The following is a 22,702-nucleotide window of genomic DNA, read 5'->3' on the forward strand; positions in this document are numbered from 1 at the left end:
TGATATTTCATCAAAGAAAATATATGCTTAGCCACTAAGCACTATGAGAAAATGCTCAAAGTCATTAGTTATTAGGGAAATGTAAGTTAAACCACAATAAAATATCCCTTTATGCCCTCTAGGATAATATATACTCAAACAGACAGTAGTAAGTGTGGTAAGGATATGGAGAAATGAGAACCCTCATACCTTGCTAGTGGAACTGTCAAATGGTGGACCCAATTTGAAAAACTGGTAATTCTCAAAATATTGAGCATAAATTTACACACAAACCAGCAAATTCACTTCTGGGATTCTTCCCAAAAGAAATGAAAACAGAGGACCACAAAAGGATTTGTATGAGATGTTTATTGCAGTATTATTCATAATACAGTAGCCAAAAACTGGAAGCAGCCTAAATGTTCATCAACAGAGTAATGGGTAAACACAAGGTGATATAGCTGTACAATGGAATATTATTAATCAGCAATAGAAAAGAAGAAACTACTGATGTACCATGCAACAACATGGATGACCCTCTAGAATATTATGCTAAGTGGGTGAATTCAGACACAAAAGACTATATTTTTTATGATTCTATATATATGAAATGTTCAGAAAAAGGCAAATCTGTAAGAGACAGAAAGGAGATTAGTGACTGCCTGCAGGTGGAGTTTGGAAAAAATAGTGACTGCAAAGGGGAGATCTTTGAGGATAATGGAAAGATTCTAAAATTGGATTAAGAGACTCTTGCACAGCTTTGTGGATTTACTAAAAGTCATTGCTTGAATGTTTAGAATGAGTGAATTTCATGTAAAATGCACTTAAACCAAAAGGGTTAAAAACCAAATTTCATGTGAACCCCAAAGCATTACCATTGAATTCAGTGCAGAAACACAAAGTGTTTTGTGTGATATCATGAGTTAGTGATTGTAGCATAATCATGACTATGCACGTCTTAAATGAATCACACATGTCTCTGTACTTTTTAGAGGTTAATACCTGTATATGACTTTGCTCTCCAAAAATTCTGTACCTATTAAAACTTTGTTTTCTGTCTATGTTTACTAATACTCGCTTGAGGCTTATTTCAAGGAATATATTTTGGTGGCCTGGCAAGTTGGATTCGGAAGTGGGAGGAGAAACTGAAAATTTGGAGATAGGCCAGAGTCAGTTCACTGAGGACTGTGTTACCATGGAAAGGAATTTGAATTAATATATTAATTTGTCTATAAAGAATTTTCACTGCTAGAGCTACTCTTTCATTGAACATCAGTTTTATGTATCCTTTTCTTCCTATCATATATCTCTAAGGTAATAATTTAAAAGGACATAGAAAAAGAAATTACAATTATTGGAAGTTACCAAGAAAGATCTGCTTATAATATGCATATCTGGGAAATACCACATAAAATACATTTGTATTTCTGTATGACATTGGACAGACTTTTTTAGAATACCCATTAGTGCATTCAGAGTGATGCATCTTCTCAAGAGATATATTGTTATCTATTTGGTGATTTAGACTTTGGCTTTGAAAAATCAGATAAAGGTCTAATGAAATATACTGGAAAAAAATGATGCATACTAAACTGAGTTATCAAAATATAGAGAGAATTGTCCATTATGGGTAGTATTATTTATAGCCCCCTTTCTTTTATCTTCTGTGCAAATTTTTAAGGAGGCAGTTCTTAGATGTCTTATCTTCCAGGTATTATCTTTCCAACTTGGTATATTACATATAAATGGTAGTTATCTATAAACCCTATCTACCTACCTACCTATCTATCTATATACTGTGCTTTTAGAACAACAAGAGGCCTACCCACATATACTTGTGTGTGTGTTTTTTAAATTATTGTGATTGCTTTGGCTTAAGATCTTGGTGTTGACAGAAAATGTCCTACTAAAAATGAAATGTGTTAGGTAAAGTATTTGGTCTTTGGCAACCAACAACTCTTTACCATTGAGTAGTGTATTTGTTTATCAGGAGGCCATAGTTAAAGATACAGAGAGACAGTAAACTTAAAGGACAACATCAGCTCGAAAGAACCACAATTTGATAGCCCCCATCTTCCTTTTATGGTGTCCAAAGTTGAAATACACTTATAAACCCAATCTGTTTCTAAGTTTCAACAAAGACCGTAAAGATTGTAGCTTGGATCAATGGAAGGGTCAATTAAAACAAAATGCAAGATTTTTGCCTGTCCCCTCCTAACCACAAGGACATCACTTCTGGGGAAAGACAGGGAAAATTTCTTTTATTAAAATAGTGGCAAAGTTAAAAATGTTGTTTTAGATGTAGTATTAAGATTATGCTGATCACTTAAAACAATCTGGAGTGTCTCATTCTCTATTCTCTGAAATTGCTTAATATTTAAATAAATTATTTCAAGACTGTTTGATAGAGTTTTTTAGAGAAACCATCCATCCATGGAGTTTTCTTTGTCTTAAGACTTTAATTTACTGGGACTTCCCTGGTGGTCCAGTTGGTAAGACGCTGCACTCCCAATGCAGGGGGCCTGGGAACTAGATCTCACATGCATGCCGCAACTATGAGTTCACACGCCACAACTAAGAGTCCACATGCTGAAACTAAGAAGTCCACATGCTGCAACTAAGAGTCTGCAGGCCACAACTAAAGATCCCACGTGCTGCAACGAAGATCCCTTGTGCCACAACTAACATCCAGCACAGCCCAAACAAATAAACATTAAAAAGACTTTAATTTACTGACTCATTTTCTAAAATGATTATAGATTTATAATTTCTGTACATTTCTATGTCAATTTTGGCAACTGAAATATATTCTAGAAAAAATTTCCATTTCATCTAAATCTTCAAAGGCATCAAAATAATGGATCATAATTTCCTTTTCTTATCTTTTTATTAACTACAGCATCTGCAGTGATACTCAACTCTTTATTCCTGATATTGTTTTGGTACCTACTTTTCCTTCTTGATCAATTTTGCAAGAGGTTGTCAAATTTGCTAATAATCACTAATTTTTATTTGCTTTATGATTCATTAATTCTTGCTATTGTCTTGATTATTTTATTCACCTGATTTTCTTTGCTTTTATTATGCTCTTTTTAAATAGCTAACTTCTTGAGAGATATTCTTAGCTCATTAATTTTAATTACTTTCCTCTTCTAATATTTTCATGCACTTAAGGTATTAAATTCTCTTTTGCTTTAACTGCATTCTTAAATATAATCTAACCTCCATTACAATTTCTTCTATGAACCATGGACAATTTGAAGTGCTTTTTAATTTTTAAACATATAAAAACTTCTGGTTTATATATGATAAACTCAATAGATGCAGAAAAAGCCTTCGACAAAATTCAACACCCATTTATGATAAAAACTCTCCAGAAAGTGGCACAGAGGGAACTTACCTCAACATAATAAAGGCCATATATGACAAACCCACAGACAACATCATTCTCAATGGTGAAAAATTGAAAGCATTTCCATTAAGATCAGGAACAAGACAAGTTTGCCCAATCTCACCACTAGTATTCAACATAGTTTTGGAAGTTTTAGCCACAGCAATCAGAGATGAAAAGAAATAAAAGCATTTCAAATAGGAAAAGAAGAAGTAAAACTGTCATTGTTTGCAGATGACATGATGCTACTATACATAGAGAATCCTAAGATGTCACGAGAAAACTACTAGAGCTAATCAATGAACTTGGCAAAGTAGCAGGATACAAAATTAATGCACAGAAATCTCTTGCATTCCCATACACTAATGATGAAAAATCTAAAAGATAAATTAAGGAAACACTCCTATTTACCATTGTAACATAAAGAATAAAATACCTAGGAATAAATCTACCTAAGGAGACAAAAAACCGTATGCAGAAAACTATAAGACACTGATGAAAGAAATTAAAGATGATACAAACAGATGGAGACATATACCATGTTCTTGTATTGGAAGAATCAACAACGTGAAAATGACTATGGTACCCAAAGCAATCTACAGATTCAATGCACTCCCTATCAAATGACCAATTATATTTTTCACAGAACTAGAACAAAAAATTGCACAATTTGTATGGAAACACAAAAGACCCCAAATAGCAAAAGCAATCTTGAGATAGAAAAACAGAGCTGGAGGAATCAGGCTTCCTGACTTCAGACTATACTACAAAGCTACAGTAATCAAGACAGTATGGTACTGGCACAAAAATAGAAATGTAGTTCAATGGAACAGGATAGAAAGCCTAGGGATAAACCCACACACATATGGTCACCTTATCTTTAATAAAAGAGGCAAGAATATACAATGGAGAAAAGACAGCCTCTTCAATAAGTGGTACTGGGAGAACTGGACAGCTACATGTAAAAGAATGAAATTTGTACACTCCCTAACACCATACACAAAAATAAACTCAAAATGGATTAAAGACCTAAATGTAAGGTCAGACACTATAAAACTCTTAGAGGAAAACATAGGCAGAACACTCTATGACATAAATCACAACAAGATCCTTTTTGACCCACCTCCTAGAGAAATGGAAATACAAACAAAAATAAACAAATGGGACCTAATGAATCTTAAAAGTTTTGCACAGCAAAGGAAACCATAAACAAGACAAAAAAAACACCCTCAGAATGGGAGAAAATATTTGCAAACGAAGCAACTGACAACGGATTAATCTCCATATTATACAAGCAGCTCAAGCAGCTCAATATCAGAAAAACAAACAACCCAATGCAAAAATGGGCGGAATACCTAAATAAACATGTTTCCAAGGAAGATATACAGATTGACAACAAACCCATGAAAGGATGCTCAATGTCTCTAATCATTAGAGAAATGCAAATCAAAACTAAAATTAGGTATCACCACTCACCAGTCAGAATGACCACCATCAAAAAATCTACGAACAGGGCTTCCCTGGTGGCGCAGTGGTTGAGAGTCCGCCTGCCGATGCAGGGGACACGGGTTCATGCCCCGGTCCGGGAGGATCCCACATGCCGCAGAGCGGCTGGGCCCGTGAGCCATGGCCGCTGGGCCTGTGCGTCCGGAGCCTGTGCTCCGCAACGGGAGAGGCCACAGCAGTGAGAGGCCCACGTACCGAAAAAAAAAAAAAAAAAAAAAAAAAAAAAAAAAAAAAAAAAAAAAAAATCTACGAACAATAAATGCTGGGGAGGTTGTGGAGAAAAAGGGAATCCTCCTACTCTGTTAGTGGGAATGTTAATTGATATAGCCACTATGGTGAACAGTATGGTAGTTCCTTAAAAACCTAAAAATAGAATTACCGTATGACCCAGCAATCCCACTACTGGGCATATACCTGAGAAAACCATAACTCAAAAAGAGTCATGCACCACAGTGTTCATTGCAGTACTATTTACAATAGCCAGGACATGGAAGCAACCTAAGTGCCCATTGACAGATGAATGGATAAAGAAGATGTGGCACATATATACAATGGAACATTACTCAGCCATTAAAAAGTAACAAAACTGAGTTATTTGTAGCGAGGTGGATGGACGTAGAATCTGTCATACAGAGTGAAGTAAGTCAGAAAGAGAAAAAGAAATACTGTGTGCTAACACATATATATGGAATCTAAAAAAAAAAAAAAAGGTTCTGAAGAACCTAGGGGCAGGACAGGAATAAAGACGTAGAGGTAGAGAATGGACTTGAGTATACGGGGAGGGGGAAGGGTAAGCTGGGATGAAGTGAGGGAGTGGCATGGACATATACACTACCAAATGTAAAATAGATAGCTAGTAGGAAGTAGCTGCATAGCATAAGGAGATCAGCTCGGTGCTTTGTGACTACCTGGAAGGAGGGTGGGAGGGAGACACAAGAGGGAGAAGATATGGGGATATAAGTATACATATAGCTGATTCACTTTGTTATACAGCAGAAACTAACACAACAATGTAAAACAATTATATTCCAATAAAGATGTTAAAAAAAAAAAGTTCAGTGGGCATGTATCTAAAACTTTCTGAGGATAGTTAGAACAGTAATTGCACACCCAGTACCATAGTCCTGGAAGAGAATGTGATGTAATTCAATACCAATATGTCCTCACTGGCATAGGAGTAACTTCTATCTGGAAGATGAATATGGAACAAAAAATGGTTCTACACTTTGGCAAATAAGGGGTCACCTGTTTCTTGTAAAGAATTAATGACAATCAAGTCATAGTATGTGGCAATCTATTCAAACCATTCAGTTTGTTTACATGGAGGCCTGGTGCAGACTAGAGTCACTGAATTTTCTGCATTAGAACTAGTTTCCTCTTCTAGACTCAACTAAAATTATTCTATGACCTGAGTGTCTCATTCACAGATAAATACAAAAATAGTCCTCCTCTTAAAAAATTATGAGTATTTTATAATTCTTCTACAACTTGCATATTTATTTTGAAATCATTTATATATGTGAATGCAAACAGCTAAAATAATTATTGTAGTCTCTTTCCTCCCTCTCATACAAAGAGTATTATTTCTACCCTTCAAACTTTCTGGGAATGTGTATAAATATAGGTACACCAAAATATATCAGGTCATTTATTATTTTGAAACTATGATCTAGTTATTTTTAATGCACTGAATAGGTATGAATTCTAACACTAATTAAAGCAAGTACTTGGAATAGTGATCAGAGATTCAGATGTTTTTAAACTACTTTGAGATGGAGTTTGGCTGACTTGCTTTCTTATCTTCAGGCTTCTCACTATTGTTTCCCTTTTGGTTTTTGCCAAGTCAGCTACCAGTAAACATACTGAATACTCAGATAGTTCAGGAATGAATTTCTTCCAAGAAAGCACACTAAGTTGAAGAATTATTCTGAAAGAAAATGAAAGTTAAACCTTTAATTAAAATTAAATCTATCTTAGTATGGCAAAAAAAATGTCTGCCATGCTTATTTCACTTTTCACTATGTATAAATTAAACCAGGGTTATATGGTGAAACCAACTGGAGGTTGGCATTTGTCTAACCCAACCAAGATACTCAGAGAATACACTGTATCTGTGCCCATCATTCCAGATATTGATTAGGGAGGTCAATTCAATTTTATTGAAATTTCAAATGATCTATATGATTTCGGGGACACCAAGATATATACCATTGATTGGCTTTGTTTTTATTTCTCTTTCCCTAGATGTGGTAAAAGCTATAAATTAAAATTGTAAAGCAGCAACTCTGTTTTGTATCTTATTAAAGCTCACACCGTTCCAGGGATGTGGTCTACATTGGTGGGTCACTATGCTGAATCCCAAGGTTGAATGAAAGGGTCAATGCAAGAACATTTATTTCTTTGAGTGATGTCTAATAACAATCAAGATTTTATTTCTCTGCAAATAATGATCGGAAAAAGACATTTTGTTGCATACATTTTAAATTCTAGTGATTTAACCAGTGAATCTTTAATTATTAAATTTTAAATAATGGAAAGTCTATAATATTATTCCAGACTACTCAAACTTATGTGCTGACACCAGATATTGCTTTTTCTGAAATTCCGTCTTGGATTAGAGATGAAAGGAGTTCTTCCTCTAAAACACATAGCTGATACAAAAATAACCTCTTGATTGGCAAGCTGCCAATATTAAAACTGTTATATTGTTTTAATATTTGCTTCTTCAGAGTTTGAATTTTACCATCTTTCTTTAAATCAAGTTAATGCTCTTAAATGTATCAAGTGAATGAAAGAGAGGAAATACACTTTCAAATAACACTTTCCTTTGGGGACCAGTTCAGGTAATTTGGAGTGCTTAATTGCAATGGTTGAGGAAAGAGACAATGTTGTGAAAGTATAATGAGAGCTAAAAAGATCTGAAATTGTTGGTTGTTCTTTGGGGAATTTCTAGCGTTTTCCTTTTCAGATAAGGGGAACTACATAAAATGATTTTCTTTGTTTCCCCCTACTTGCCAGGAGTGAAATAGTACATTCAGTTATAGTATTTAAATTAACTTTACAGTAAGAATATGCTTTTTTTTCTCATCTCTCTGTGTATTCAGTCTTACTTATATTCTCCTATAACATTTTGCAAGCCTCATAAATTCTGAGGGATGTAAGCTGTAAATAAAGTATAATGAAAAATATATTGGTTCCAATGAAATAAAAATTGTGGAGTTTATTTATCCCTTGTGTATATTGGAAGAATGAACTTTTTAAAATACATATCTGATTCCATCGTCCTTTCAAAATCTTTAAAAGTTGTCTTCCACATAAAAACCCAACTATTTTTTGAGGGCTATAATATCTTTTATGAATGGGTCCCTACTTACCTTTCTGATTATCTCCTATATTAATGTATTCCATGATCTAATGTACCCCATGATCATACCCCATGTTCTAGTCTTTCTGAGCTACTTATATTTGTAACACACGTTTTCCAGACTCTATGAATCTATAACACTTCTTCCTTTACTTCTCCTTTTCATTATCTATGTAATTTCTCCAAATCCCTGAAAACACAATCCCAGTAACCCTTACTGCAAAATGCTTTTCAAGATCCTTCCACCCTCTTTAACCCCACCCCAATCCCACACCTGATATGAATTGGATCAGTTTCCTCCTCAGTGTGCCCATAGTATCCTTTGCAGTTATGCTTCAAAACATTCAGAACAGTGTATTTTCATTAACAGTCGTTTCTAACAAGTTTGAAAAGCTTTTATTATCTTCTATAACTCTAGTGTATATCATAACACCTACAACATAGTAGGCACACAAAATTGACCAAACAAGTGTTTATTGATTTGAAGCTTTTAAGATGATGGGTCTCTGTGGACGTGGCAACCCTGAAGTTAATTTCAAACTGGATGAGTGCCCAGAAAGTTCATGTCAATGGACAACAGGTGGTACAGATTCTGCATAAGGTAAAATTGATTCCATCATCCTCAAGTAAGAGCTCCCTTATATAAAAGGCATGCTTGACAATTTGGAAAATATTAATATAAGGTATTGGGAAAAGAAACAAGATAAAATATATAACCAGTGACTAAAAAATAACTTATGGATTCAGAATACATTATTGGTATAAATACTGGTCATTCGCAGTTAGTGCTCCATTCCAACTGTACCAACATTTGATTCTCATCCAAGAGGGAAACTACCTGCTTCAAGACTAACTGTAATGTATACTTCTCCATGCAAACTTTTTTTTGTCCTCCAACTTAATCATCAATAATTATTTTATCCACTAACTAGCCTAAGATTTATCATTAATCTTACTTTCTTTAAGAAACTGTATATTTGATCACAGAATAGATCTCAATTTACCAAATATCTGCCACTTAATGTTTTCTTTACTGTTAAATATCAACTCTGTAAGTCATCAGGAATGGAAAGTTGACATTAAACATGAGTCAACTTAGTCAAAAAACCACAGGTGGATGAGAGAGTTCATTCACATGTCCAAATCTACATATTTTAAGAAAAATTCTGAATAATGTGAAATACAAATCTCAGAATGTAATGTAATATAGTTTCATACTATAAATCTTACATACAGGGAAAGTGAGAGCCAGTGAAGTCAAACCTATACAAAAATACAAGTCTATAATATAATTAATTGTCTTATTCTGTTAGGGGAAACACTGACTGAAACCGCCCGCCCTGGCCAGGCAAAGACAGTAACAATTTCCACGAGTTATCTTACAACAGAGATCGAACTGACAAGGACTAACAAGCCACCACCAACCACAAGAATACGGGAAAGGTCAAAAGGAGAAAGGAGACGCTAGTCCACATCTCCTACCAACATCCCAGAATCCTCCTCGCTGGAATCCATCTTGGCTGAGTGATTGCATGCACCACCAGAAGGTACCCTGAGTCATAATGATTGGCCAGAGACAATCCGGAAACTAATCCCATCTCCATTAAACCCGAGACTGCAAACCACACAGCAGAGCCGTTCTGAGTTCCCTTACCCTGCTGCTTTCCGCCTGGGTGCTCCTTCCCAATAACGTCTCCTGCTTTGTCAGCACGTGTGTCTCCTCGGACAGTTCATTTCCGAGTGTTAGACAAGAGCCCACTCTTGGGCCCCCCTTCCTGCAACAATTCTGTGCACAATTTTCCTTTTAATACAAATAGCTTATGAAACCAAGAAGTCATTTCATCAGTGTAAGAGGGAGAAGAGATAAAAGTTGATTATAAAAACCAATCATTTATTTAGGAAGCTTTAACAAAAAAGGAAGCCATATATCTCATAGACTTTACAAGTCTTTATCACTGTAAGTCCATATCACTGTAATAATGGAATACTGGGTAGAAGACATGTTATCAACTTTGATTTATAAAAATAAAACTTCATCTAAGTGACATTTTCTGATTTCCCCTTCTCATTCAGTCAGCCACTGAAACGTAAACCTTGATCAAAATACCAACTCCCATGGGCCCATCCAATGTCTCTGCATACAGTTCATTGTTCTTTTGGTTAAAATACAATGGAATTTATTTTCTAAAATTAATTTCTAGGTCACAAGCTTTCATACATTTTAAGTGTCTGTGTGGCACATATTTTTCTGCCAACAAATACTGACACTAGCTTTTAAGTTACGTACTGAAATTTAAATCCACCTTTGATATTTTTTAAGACCAAAGCATAGGATGCTAACCAAGAAAAGTAGACTTGATGTACAAGCTTAGATTCAGGACATTGAAGTTATGGACGTTATTTTCAATCTATTTAATGAAACATTGCTTTGTTGTTTTATTTTGTTTGTTTTTTCCACTTCTGTGAAGAACTGGAAAATAAATCCTGGTCAGACATTTTCTCACAACTAGGACAAAAATAGACTCCTAAGAGAATAATTAAATAATGTCTTGTTAAATACGTTTCTTCACAAGGAAGGACGTCATTAATTAAAATAAACGCTGCCCCTATTTTTAAATATACTTTGATATGGGGAAAATATTTTGTTGGAACTACATTCTTTTTATATAAAAGGGGATAAGTAAGAAAGATTAGTGAGATAGAATAACAGTCCCCAATGAAATCCACATCATAATCTCTGGAACCTGTGAATATGTTACCTTGCTTGGCAAAAGGGACTGGCATATGTGATTACGTTAAGGACAGATATGGGAAGATTATTTTAGATTATTTACGTGAGCCCAGTGTAATCACAATGGTCCTTAAAAGTGGAGGCAGGGTTTCCCTGGTGGCGCAGTGGTTGAGAGTCCGCCTGCCGATGCAGGGGACGTGGGTTCGTGCCCCGGTCCGGGAAGATCCCACATGCCGCAGAGCGGCTAGGCCCGTGAGCCATGGCCGCTGAGCCTGCGCGTCCGGAGCCTGTGCTCCGCAACGGGAGAGGCCACAACAGTGAGAGGCCTGCGTACCGCCAAAAAAAAAAAAAAAAAAAAAGTGTAGGCAGAAGATAGAAGAGTCAGAAAAAGATATGACTATGAAAGAAAGGCACAAAGAGATGCAACTTTCTCGGCTTTGATGATGCAAGGAGAGGGCAATGAGCCAAAGAATATGGATGACCTCTAGAAATTGAAAATATCAAGGAAATGAATTCTCTTCTAGAGCCTCCAGATAGAATTGCAGCCCTAGTAACGTATTGACTTTTAGCCCAGTGAGACCCATGTCAAACTTCTAGCTACAGGCTGTGGGATTATACATTTGTGTTATTTATGGTCCAAATTTGTGGTAATTGATTATAACAGTGATAGAAAACTAATACACTTAAGCTGGCCTGTCTTCTCAAAATGGTAGATTAAATATAAGTATTTACTACTGCTACTTCCTGAAACTACTGAAACAATAGTAGAGGAATTTTAAAGGCATAGCAGGGCAAAAAGGTCAGGAAAGGAGACAGTAGCAAGAAGAACTCTTGAAAGTCTGTTTAAAAAGCAGACTTTCCTTTGTTTTAATCAACTCAACTGGTCCTCAGAACAATGGCGGCCAGGTACCTCCTCTGTAGGAAGGTGATTAAAAGAGTCTTATCTGGGCAATGTCATTGACTTTAAAGAAGAAACCTAAAGATACTATCAATAACTTCCATAAATAGTCCAACCATGTCACTGAAAAGTGAAGACTACGTATGCTTGGACATACTGCATACAATTGCACAGAGCCTTAATAATCTTTTTAGTTGCCTCCATAGAAAATAAATTCAAAATCATATGTATTAAAAGATACTAGAAACAGAATGAAGGTAGAAGAAACATTTAAAACACACTATCAAAAATTTGAGAGAGCTAAAATTCTTCACTTATGATACAAGAAAAAGACCCTTTAAAAAAGGAAACCTTTAGAGAACAACAAAAAGTTCTTGAAAATTAAGACTACTCTATGAGAAGTGAACATCTTGGAAGATAAGTGAAATCAAATAGATGGATATAAATGAAAGTCATAAATGATAAAATTAAGAAAATCTCCAAGAAAATAGAGAAAAGATACAAAGAGATAAATAAAAAAGGAAATGAGAATATTAGAAAATCATTCCAAGAGTTCTGACATCCAAATAATGAAAATTCCAGAAAGAAGGACAGAGGAAGATGGAAGGGAGTAAATAAAGGGAAAAAAACTTAAGAAAATTTTCCTGATGGGCATGAGTTTCCAGATTGAAAGCACATGGCAAAAGATTAAAATGGATGCACACTTAGGCAGAAATTTTGAAATTTTAGAACACCAGGGAAGATTAGACTATCCTATAAGTTTTAAGGGGAGAAATCAGTTTCACACAAGGGATTAAAACTTAATAGCATCAGACATCTCAATAGCAACACTGGAAACTAGGAGAAAAAGGAACAATGTTGCTGAAATTCAGAAGGAACGCCATTTCTACACTAGTCCAGACTCTTAATATTAATTATTAGGGAAGAATTAATTTATTTAAAGAAATCAAGGTTTCAAAAAGTTTACTACCAGGTTTTTTTTTTCCCCCTGAGAAATTCCTGGAAAATGTGCTTTATCAAAACCAAGGATTAGGGACTTCCCTGGTGGTCCAGTGGTTAAGACTCCGTGCTACCACTGTAGAGGGCACGGGTTCGATCCCTGGTAGTGAACTAACATCCCACGTGCCGTGCAGCATGGCCAAAAAAACAAAAAAAAAGAAAAAGGAAAACCAAGGAGTAAACCAAGAAAACTGCATATTTACCACGAAACAGGGTTTCTATACCTAGAAAGAGGTGAATGGAATCCCCATGGTGATGATAAAAGGAGATCCCAAGACAACAGCTATAAATTGAGAGAAATTTACAAAATTGAGCAGATCAGGATGCTTTGGTAGGGATTTCGTCAAGAAGAGAAAACTGTTCCAATATTTTATGTCTGAAGAATTAACAGGAAAGTATTTATAATCGGAAAGGACACTGTGGCTAAATTAGTGATAAGTACATGTATAAATAAGCAAAGAAAAAATGACTATCAACTCTAGGGAGGAAAAGGCTGTGAGGGTGAGTAAAATGATCAAAACATATGGGCTCAAATGCAGTAGAACTTAAAACACTGATAATCTAATTAAAAATATGAAAACAATATAACAATATTGGGAATTTAGGGTAGGGTGTATGTAGTAGAGGTATGGTGGGCAGCAAGTTTTAGAAATAGAACCAGATCTTCATCTACCACAGTGTAAAGTAAACAGAAAACGCCCCCAAATGGAAAATCCAGAAGAAGCAATTGCATATCAGTAGAACCACCAAAGAGTGCAGAGACTACTCAGGTTTGTGGATTCTCTAAACAACCTGTCTGAGAATCAGTTTCTTCAAGTGTAAAATGGGGATAATCTCTACCATGTAGAGCTGTTGTGAAGATCCAAATACTATGTGCAAATCAGCACGCAAGTAATTGACTCGTGGAGCTGGGAAAGGATAAGCAAGAGTTATATTGGATACTGATCTTAGTAAGCAATGAGAAGAGATAATGGGCCCTACCATATCTTTTGTTCATTGATCCTGCACAGCCTGAATATTCAGAAACAGCCATGATTTCAAGAAAACTTCTCAGGTAAAAAAAATCATGATTTGGAAAAAAATTCTACTGGATGAGGAGGATCATCCTTTTTGAACTCCTCTAGGTCAGAAGCTACAGGAACTTGGCTTTGCAGATTAATTCTGTGAGGTGTCAGAGAGCTGGACATATGACATATTGAACTCACCTGATCTAAAATTAGGAAAACACTTTTTCTTTGAAACACTGTCAGAAAAAGTAACTGAGCGCTTTTCTAAAAGGTGATTTGATATTTAAACAAAATCAGGAAAACAGTGTATTTGTCTGCTTTACTTACTGTGGCTTTTGAGACTCAGGTTCAGCAAAGGGTAAGATGGTCATGAAGCTTCCTCCAAGAAACGCAGGTCTCAAATAATCTGTATTATTAAATTCAGGTCCCATATTGCTGAAGCATCTCACCAGTAAGGAGCCAAAATAAAAGTAACCCTCAAGGAATGACTTATAATGACTGAATTATAAGTTTTCAATCATCTAATCATTGATTTTTAGGAGTTAAAAGTCTTATGATAAACCAAATCAAGTAATGTGAGTAATTAACTCTTGGGAAGTAGAAAAATGATGAGCACGCTACAGAAATTTAACCCAATCATATTTTGAAAGTTTAATACAGTTTTTATAAAACTGAACTTGCAGTATTGATTACATAAGTTTCTGCTTTTGTAACCTAAATGACCTTGTACATTTAAATAATAATAAACTGCATGCTGGACAATGCAATTTGATGCTGATCTGAATATGTACAACAGAACTCAAGCACATACTCGGAATAGAGCTCACAGATGTGCTGTGCAGTCACACTGAACTCTCTTCATGGTATGAAATGGTAGAAACTTTCATTCAAATAGAACATAAGCCACCTTCCCCAGAATCTCACTTTTCCTCCCAGAGAAATCATCCATTATGGTTCCATTCTATTTCCACAAAGTGGCTCTTGAGTACTGAGACAACTAAATATTTTTCAGAATATTTAATGCCATATATGGATGAATTTAAAACAGCATAAGAATTTCTTCAGAAATAATCAATAATAAAATATCCTTATTTTTAGTTTAATATATATTTACAAAAGCATATTCACATATTTCTGAGGATATTTAAATTGAAAATAGGCATTATCAAAATAATTGTGTTTTTTTAATTTACATCATTTTGATAAACAGAATGAAATATTTTACCATGACAGGAGCTATACCATGAAAATCCCATTAAAAGGAACTAGTTTCTAGTTAAGTTGAATTATTCAGTTCAATGAACACATTAGATTTTGCTTTTTTTTTTTTCAGTCACCACACTGGTGGGCTGAAAATTATCTTGACTTAAGTTAACTTTTACTCCCTTTGATGTGAGCTCTTACAAATTCCTGAAGTGGAAATACCAGAGGTTTATTTTTTATTCAGTCAATAAAATGCATAACTTTTCACTGCTAGGAAAACATGTCATGTACAGATTGAACAAATGTTACAGGAAATCACTTTGATGAGAAGTCCTACAGGCTAAAATATATGAAACTGATATGACTTTGCTTGGAATGACCAGTGTCAAAAAAATCAGCAAAATGAGAAGAAAAAGCAATTCTTTATTTTTATCCAAATATATCAGACTTCATAATTTAGTTTCAACAAAAACGTAGAGTCACCATATATCATCCAAACCAGGACATTATAAGAGTGAAAGGGAGTATTAGTAATAATTACACAGGTACAACAGGTATAAACTGGAACTCTCCTGGGTAAACCGGGACCTATGATCAACTTAGCAATAGGGGTTAAACTGCAATTACATGCAGAAATCATACCTTTCCCATACATATGTGGGAAAGTTAAAGGAATAGCATTCACTAAGAAAAATTTGACAACCATGGTTCTTTCTCATCATTCAGGTCTTTGTTCAAAGATCACCCCCTCCCTAAGCCAGTCACCTCTTCTAAAATAATCAATTCTTATTTCACCCAGTCATTTTCCATCATGTTACCCTGTTTTCCTTCCCTTAACTGATATTTTGACTCTGAAATTGTGTCATTTGTTTTTTGTCTCCCCTCCCCCCACTCCTACTGATATGCAGTGTTTGAATGGGCAGTGACCTCCTCTGACTTAGTCATATCCAAATCTACAGGAGCTAAAAATGCCTAGAACATTAAAGACATGCAAAAATTTTGTTGAATGAATGAATGAATATATTTGGAGAGTTTATTTTTGGTCTCATAATCCTCTTGGTGCCAAAAACAAATTAAAATGACTCTCTAAATTAAATTATGGCTCTGTTTAGTTTTAAGTGGTTGGACTAAATGATCTGTGCAGTCTCTTCCACTGATAATAAATATACTGTGACCCCTGGGTCCCCTTCTCTCTCTGCTACTATTTCATTTCCTATATCCAGTAAATAAGAAAGTTTGGGGGTAAGGGTTAGGGCAACCAGCTCTATTCACAGTGGTTGGATGCTCAAGGTTGATCATTTTGCCAGTAACAATTCCCTGGTATATGTTTGCACCTGCAGAATTTGGTTGATACAGAGGTAGCCAGAAGGTATTATTGTAGTCAATGATAGAATTGTTGATGTAATAATTTTCCAATACGAAAATCATCACAGGATTGCTAAAAACAATGGGAAATGGTGGGAGCCCAAACCAGCTATTAAGGATTTACAATTTATAAGGAGAAGTAGATTAATTCTGGACAGACTTAGATTGCAATACCCCAAAAAGCTTTGTAGGAAAATCCATGATATTCTGACAAGAGGCACTTGTAAATTTTCATTAAAATCTCTGCATTCCAAATCTTTATTTTTCATGTGTTCTTCTGAGGAATAGTTTTGATTCCTACTAATGAGTCATAAATATCAAACCTTTGGGTTCAAAAAATAGTACTGCTAAAATTATTTTGGTGGGCCAGAGATCCAAGACACCAATAATTGAGCGTTTACCGAAACAAAACAAAACAAAAAACTCACATGGGTAAAATATCTTCAAGTTATCTGATTTTAAATTCTCTCAGGTATATACAAAACATTCCTTCTGAATTGAGTGACAGGCAAGGGATGAAATAGGTTCCCCAGGTGAGGAAAAGAGTCTGTCCTGCTATAACAAGTGCCACAAACAGGAGAATGGCATAAAAAGAGACTCAATGAGACATACATATTTTACACATAAATACCTATCATCTGTTTCATTGTATTGTTTTATCTCCTCAAAGATAAATTACTGATTTTTAAAATGACAAAAGTTTGAGAAAAAGAGTGAAAATGTTACCAATTGACTCAGTTTGAAACAGGGACCATTAATTATGTAATTTCACACAGAGTCCAATATATTCAATATAACTTCGCTACTGACTATTACAGTGATTCAACATTTGTTCAGAGCTCATATTTGTATTAGATCATATGTAAAAGAGATTTCCAGACTTTAATCAGTCCAGGAAAGGACCAACTCTCAAAATGGCAATATTTATTTTTTCCCAGTACTAGCAACTTTTAAAAATCATAAGAAATTGTCAGTGTATTAGTATGCTTCAAAATTTACAAGTTAAACATATAATGGTTATATTTTTGCAGGGCCATAAGTAGCACAGACTTGTGTGACTCCCTCGTATAAAGAACAACTGAAAACCTTCCAGGACCTTAAACAGCAGAAAACATTAAATCAGATTTTAAAATGACAAATAATTTAAGGCTAAAATATTTGGTATTAATAATTAATGCCAGAAGCCTTCCTAGCCTAATAAAGTAAACATGCACAAGAACTACAGCTTTGAACAAAACATCACAATTTTATCAGATATATGTATGTACGTGTGTGTATGTGTATGTATATATATGTACATATATGTGTGTGTATATATAAAACTATGTGTACACACACACACATATATATATATATATATTTTTATCACCCTGAAAGCTATCAATTCATGTTTGGCTTAATACGTATGTTAGAAATGTTGTGCAGGGTACTACCCCTTTAAATATATATATATACATTTTCCATAATATACAATATAAATATACCATATATAAATCATGCCATAAAACTAAATGTACAATTTGCACATTATTGCATGCTTGATGTGATAATACATGCCCGTTAATAAGAACTTCCTTTTGATGTCCTCCCTTTACAACTTTATCTTTTACACATTAGCAATACTTGAAAAGGAAGGTTCTTAAATATGTATATATGACTGGGGGAAAAAATGTACCTTTCAGATTCCTTAAAGAGGATTACCTCATCAGCCAAATATTGGACTATTACCAAATCAAACAGTAAATAATGCCTGAAGGGGTGTTTGGTTATGTGAATCTATCAGAGTTCATTTTTCTTAGTTTTGCCGGAAGATTCCCTTCCATCCTGGCTGCTCCTCCAGCCATCTTTTGAAGCTTTGGTGGCAAATCAGCCACCGACTGGCTCATGGGATCAGACAACATTTTGGTGGTTTTAGATACCAGTTTTTCTTCTGAGTTGCCAGGTACTGAACTTATTCGTTGAAGTTTCATGGGCAAATCGCCCAAGCTGTAGGCTTTTTCAGAAGTTGTAGAACTCATTCTCAAGAGTTTTTTGGGAAAGTCTTCTCTTCCAGTAATTTTCTGCAGCTTAGATGGAAGTTTGGTACTAATGTCATCTAGTCCATCTAAGCATTCCACAGAATTATGTCTTTCTTTGCTGTTAGTTATGGCTGGTGCTATTAAAGGGGACGACATAAGAAGCATTTCCTCCTGTTCTTTCACGCTGTAAGGTGGCGTGGGGACTTCAAATGTTGCATGGAACTGGGAGTAATCAACTTTAAAGAATCCTTCTTCTAAGGAAATTACAGGGAAAAAACGGTGGCCCCAAAGAACTTCATCTTCAGTGTATGATGTTCGAGCCTGACAAGTCATCCCTGAAAGCAAAAAGGAAGTCCTTGATAAATTACACATAGTAGAAGCACATGTTAAGGCATTTTGAACTAAGGAATTCATTTTGCTTGTTAACTTAAGAAGGATACTTAACTGCGTATCACTTTCCTCTTCTGTAGAGTAAAATATAAAAAGCAACACCTGTCTTACAGTACTGTTGTAAGCATGAAATAAAATTACATGTACAGAAATGTAAAACGAGCCAAAATAGTTGGCTTTTATAAATGAAAGCAAAGATAACCATCCCAAGTATTTGTTAAATGAATAAAAGTTGAAAATATTTCTATGTTGTATAATGTAAAGTCATTGTAGAGATTCCCTTCTTCTGGACCTTTAGGGCCAGAATGAACTTTTGTTCAAGTTTCAGAAATCCTATGCTAAAATCAGTAATCTGGGCCACTGTGATGTTGCAAGTTCTATTCCTGCTATACAAATTTATGAAACTGAATGCTGGATATAAGATGTGAAATGCTGCCATTTATATATTATGTTGCTTGGATATCATTTACCTTATGTTACTCTGATTAACTCAATTCTGTTCTCATTAATCATATGTGAAGACTAAGTTACTCTTAAATCAGTCAGCCTCTGAATATTCCTTTGTGAAGACTGGAAATATATGAATAAATTAAAGCCATATATTACATTTCAGTTTTATATTAGTCAAAAGGTACAATTTTCTATAAGTTGCAAAAGGCATTACTGTCCTCTACCTTTACTATCAGACATCTATTAAAGGTTATTAAAGTGTAAAATAATAGATGAATTTAAAAAATGCATCTTTCCAATAGTTAAGTATAATTTAAGCAAGTAATGACAGTCTTTCTTCTTTCATTCCTATTCTCCCTTTGTCACTTTATAAATAATTTCTACTGTGTTTAAGCCTGGTATAGTTTGGATAAAGAGATATTCTGTATTTTTTCCTCTGATTAGCAATCACACATGCAATACTTAGAATTAGAAATAAACTGCATAATTCAAAAAACATACTGAAGATAAATTAAATCCTTCACTGAATCCTTCCAAAATCTTACCTTATAATTATTATCAGTTCTATATTACCAGGGAATCAGTTGTTATGACATATATATTGTCTTTTTCCAGACAGCTTTTAAAGAAATTTATGTAGAAAATAAATGCCCATCTCAGGCACTATGTTAGGTGCTCTCTCTCCATATTATTTCTAATCATCAATATCACCTTGATAAGAAAATATTTTTGTCTATTTTAAAGACAAAGAGTATAATGCTCAGAGAGTTTAAATCTCTTGCCCTTCCTGGCACACAGATCTAGGAAGCTGTAGAGAAAAGTTGGTATTATTCTAACTTCTGTTTTTGTTGTTGTTTTTACTTTGCCATGATGTCTCTATTATTTTAGTTGGGAACCTGATTCTAAACAACTTATCAATCTCACTGTCATGGTGGAAATCTGACAGTGACCCAATACTAGTCTTCATAATCATTATCATATCAGGAGTAGCACCCAGAAATATTTATATGTGAAGATAACAAAATTAGACTAAAAAGTGATTTGTACATTTTATAGACATGCATACAGTAAGTATCGTTCTGTATTTTCAAACAGATTTCTAGTTTCTGACAATATTTATGAGAAAAAATTATAGAACATCACTTATTTAGAGAAGATAAAAAGTATATTTCCCAATATATTTACTTGGTCTTATTTTGAGATGTTTAAATATTAAGCAAACTACCTGGAATAAAGAACAAATATTGATGTTTTTATCCATTAGTATATGAAACAATAAAATGAGTAAGTACCCTTTATTGTTTAATTGAATAAGTACCCTTTAATTTCTCTCCAAGAGCAATCACTCTCATGAATTCTTTATGTATACTTGCCAGGTCAGGGTATTAATTTATATAAATTTATGAAAAAGGATCAGTATAAATGCATGTATATATTAAGAGCTGAAGTAAATTAAGATTATGAACTTTGTTCAATTATTTCTAACAACAGTAGATTACATATTGAAACAAAATTTGATTCCTATCACATTCTTAGCCCGTATTTAGCTACTTTTTTCTTTGCATTAAGAAAGGACTATGAAATTAAAAATAAAAATTCTGTCCCCATTATTTATCATTATAATGTACTGTGCTGCTGATCCCCAATGCCTACCCTGAGCTGTTTCATATGTAGCTATCAGAAGTCATAGAGAAGAACTAGAGAACCTTAAATGAAGGGAAAAAAATGGGGGAAATAAAATCTTGTAAAATTTTTACTTTGAGGAAACAGGATATTGATAATTAAGATACTATGACATCTACAATGGAAACAGGTATTTCAAATGTTTGTTCATGTAAAAATACCTGTAAGCATTATTGCTAAAATGCCAGTGGATAATTCTGACTGAAAAGGAAGGTAGGGATTTTATTCTACTATATGAAATTGACTTTACTTCCTTTCATAGCAAACTAATACTGGTGAGGCAACATTTTTATATAATTGAAAAATATATAAATTAGGCTTCCTATTACCCTACTAAACAGCTTGTAAAAATCACTTAAAGCTCTCTGAGCCTCAGTTTACTCTTCTACATAGTAAGGATAACAATATCCTCTTACAAAGCTGTTGAGAGTTTGAGATAAGTGAAGTGTACAAAACAGTGTTTGGTATCAGGCAGTGCTCCATCATAACTGCTTTTCTTTTTATCATTCTGTGGGTGATCATTTGCATTTCCTGTTTTCCCTAGAAATTAGTGATAATGCATTCATATAAGCGGAGAATTTTGACATATTAGTAATTGTCCCATATTAGTAATATAGGATATTAAACTTAAAAATTGCTAGGTATCACATAGCAATTTTCTTTTGAAATGGTCAGCTAAACATTCAAAATATTTCAAAACTACAGAAGAAGATACATTACTCATCTTCTCAATTTTTAGGGTTTCTCAACATTTTCCACCTAATTATCTAGAATAGCTGGGAAGACTAAGTATGGAAACTTGGGGTGTATTAAAAAGGCCCCGGCAAGGTGAGTCCACTATAATACTTTGGTAATGAAGAACATTTGTCAGCACTTTAACCTTTGTTTGTTCTTCTACTGTTTGTTTGTTCTTCTACTGTTCCTTTTACACTTTCATTAAAAGTAGGTACACAAATATCAGACATTTCCAATTCAACAACATCATCGTTTTAAAATCTGATTTCACCTCAGGATGTTAATGCACAATCAACATATGGATAATAATATGGAAACATTATTAATTGGATAACAGGAAGATCTCTATGATGGTCAATCTGCAGTTTAGACAATGTGTTAAAATAAGATGTAATTGAGAAACTACTTCTTTTTACAAGTTATCCCAAAAAAGTAACACCCAAAATGGTGTTGAAAATATAGAATACAGATTTCAATTGAGAAGATTTAAAGTAAATATAATTGTTTTCTAAGAACATGAATATATTACAGTATTCTTTCTTCTAGAGTGCTTTATCTTACGATACTACTTACTCTAAGCCAAATTATTTAAAAATAATCCATGCTTAGATTCATAATTACAAATGCCATTTGACTCAAACTAAATACAGGTAAAAAGATACTATATGATTGCACCTCTTAACTGGCAATGCGACTGTTTGCATGTTTTAACCAGATTCCAGGCTTGAACAAATGTGATGAAAATCAACACGAGCTCTCATCTCTGTGGAAACTGGCAAAGCAGCAGATGCTGCTTTAACTGGAAATAGCTGGGACTTTTGAATCCTTAGATGAAAAACATTTTGTGAAAAAACGACTTATCCTGTGCCTTGATTCATGGACAAAGAAACTATATGTTGTTGTTTAATTTATTCCAAAGTAGTGTTTCAATTTAAAATGATAGAGGCAATGTAGTCTAATCTCTTTATTTTTGACTTTTCTCT

At 34.2% G+C, this 22,702-nt stretch overlaps 1 protein-coding gene across 1 annotated transcript in view; it reads right to left on the bottom strand.

The window, feature by feature from the left end:
* Positions 1-17,743: 17,743 nt before the first annotated feature.
* KCNJ3 (potassium inwardly rectifying channel subfamily J member 3) overlaps positions 17,744-22,702 on the bottom strand; it is a 158,724-nt gene continuing 153,765 nt past the window's right edge. Inside the window, exon 3 of the mRNA XM_032636498.1 lies at positions 17,744-18,796. Within this exon, the coding sequence (XP_032492389.1) occupies positions 18,210-18,796 (587 nt within the window). The 3' untranslated portion in view covers positions 17,744-18,209. The remainder of the gene's footprint in view (positions 18,797-22,702) is intronic.

This window comes from Phocoena sinus, chromosome 7 (genome assembly GCF_008692025.1).
Source record: "Phocoena sinus isolate mPhoSin1 chromosome 7, mPhoSin1.pri, whole genome shotgun sequence".
NCBI classification, from domain to species: Eukaryota; Metazoa; Chordata; class Mammalia; order Artiodactyla; family Phocoenidae; genus Phocoena; species Phocoena sinus.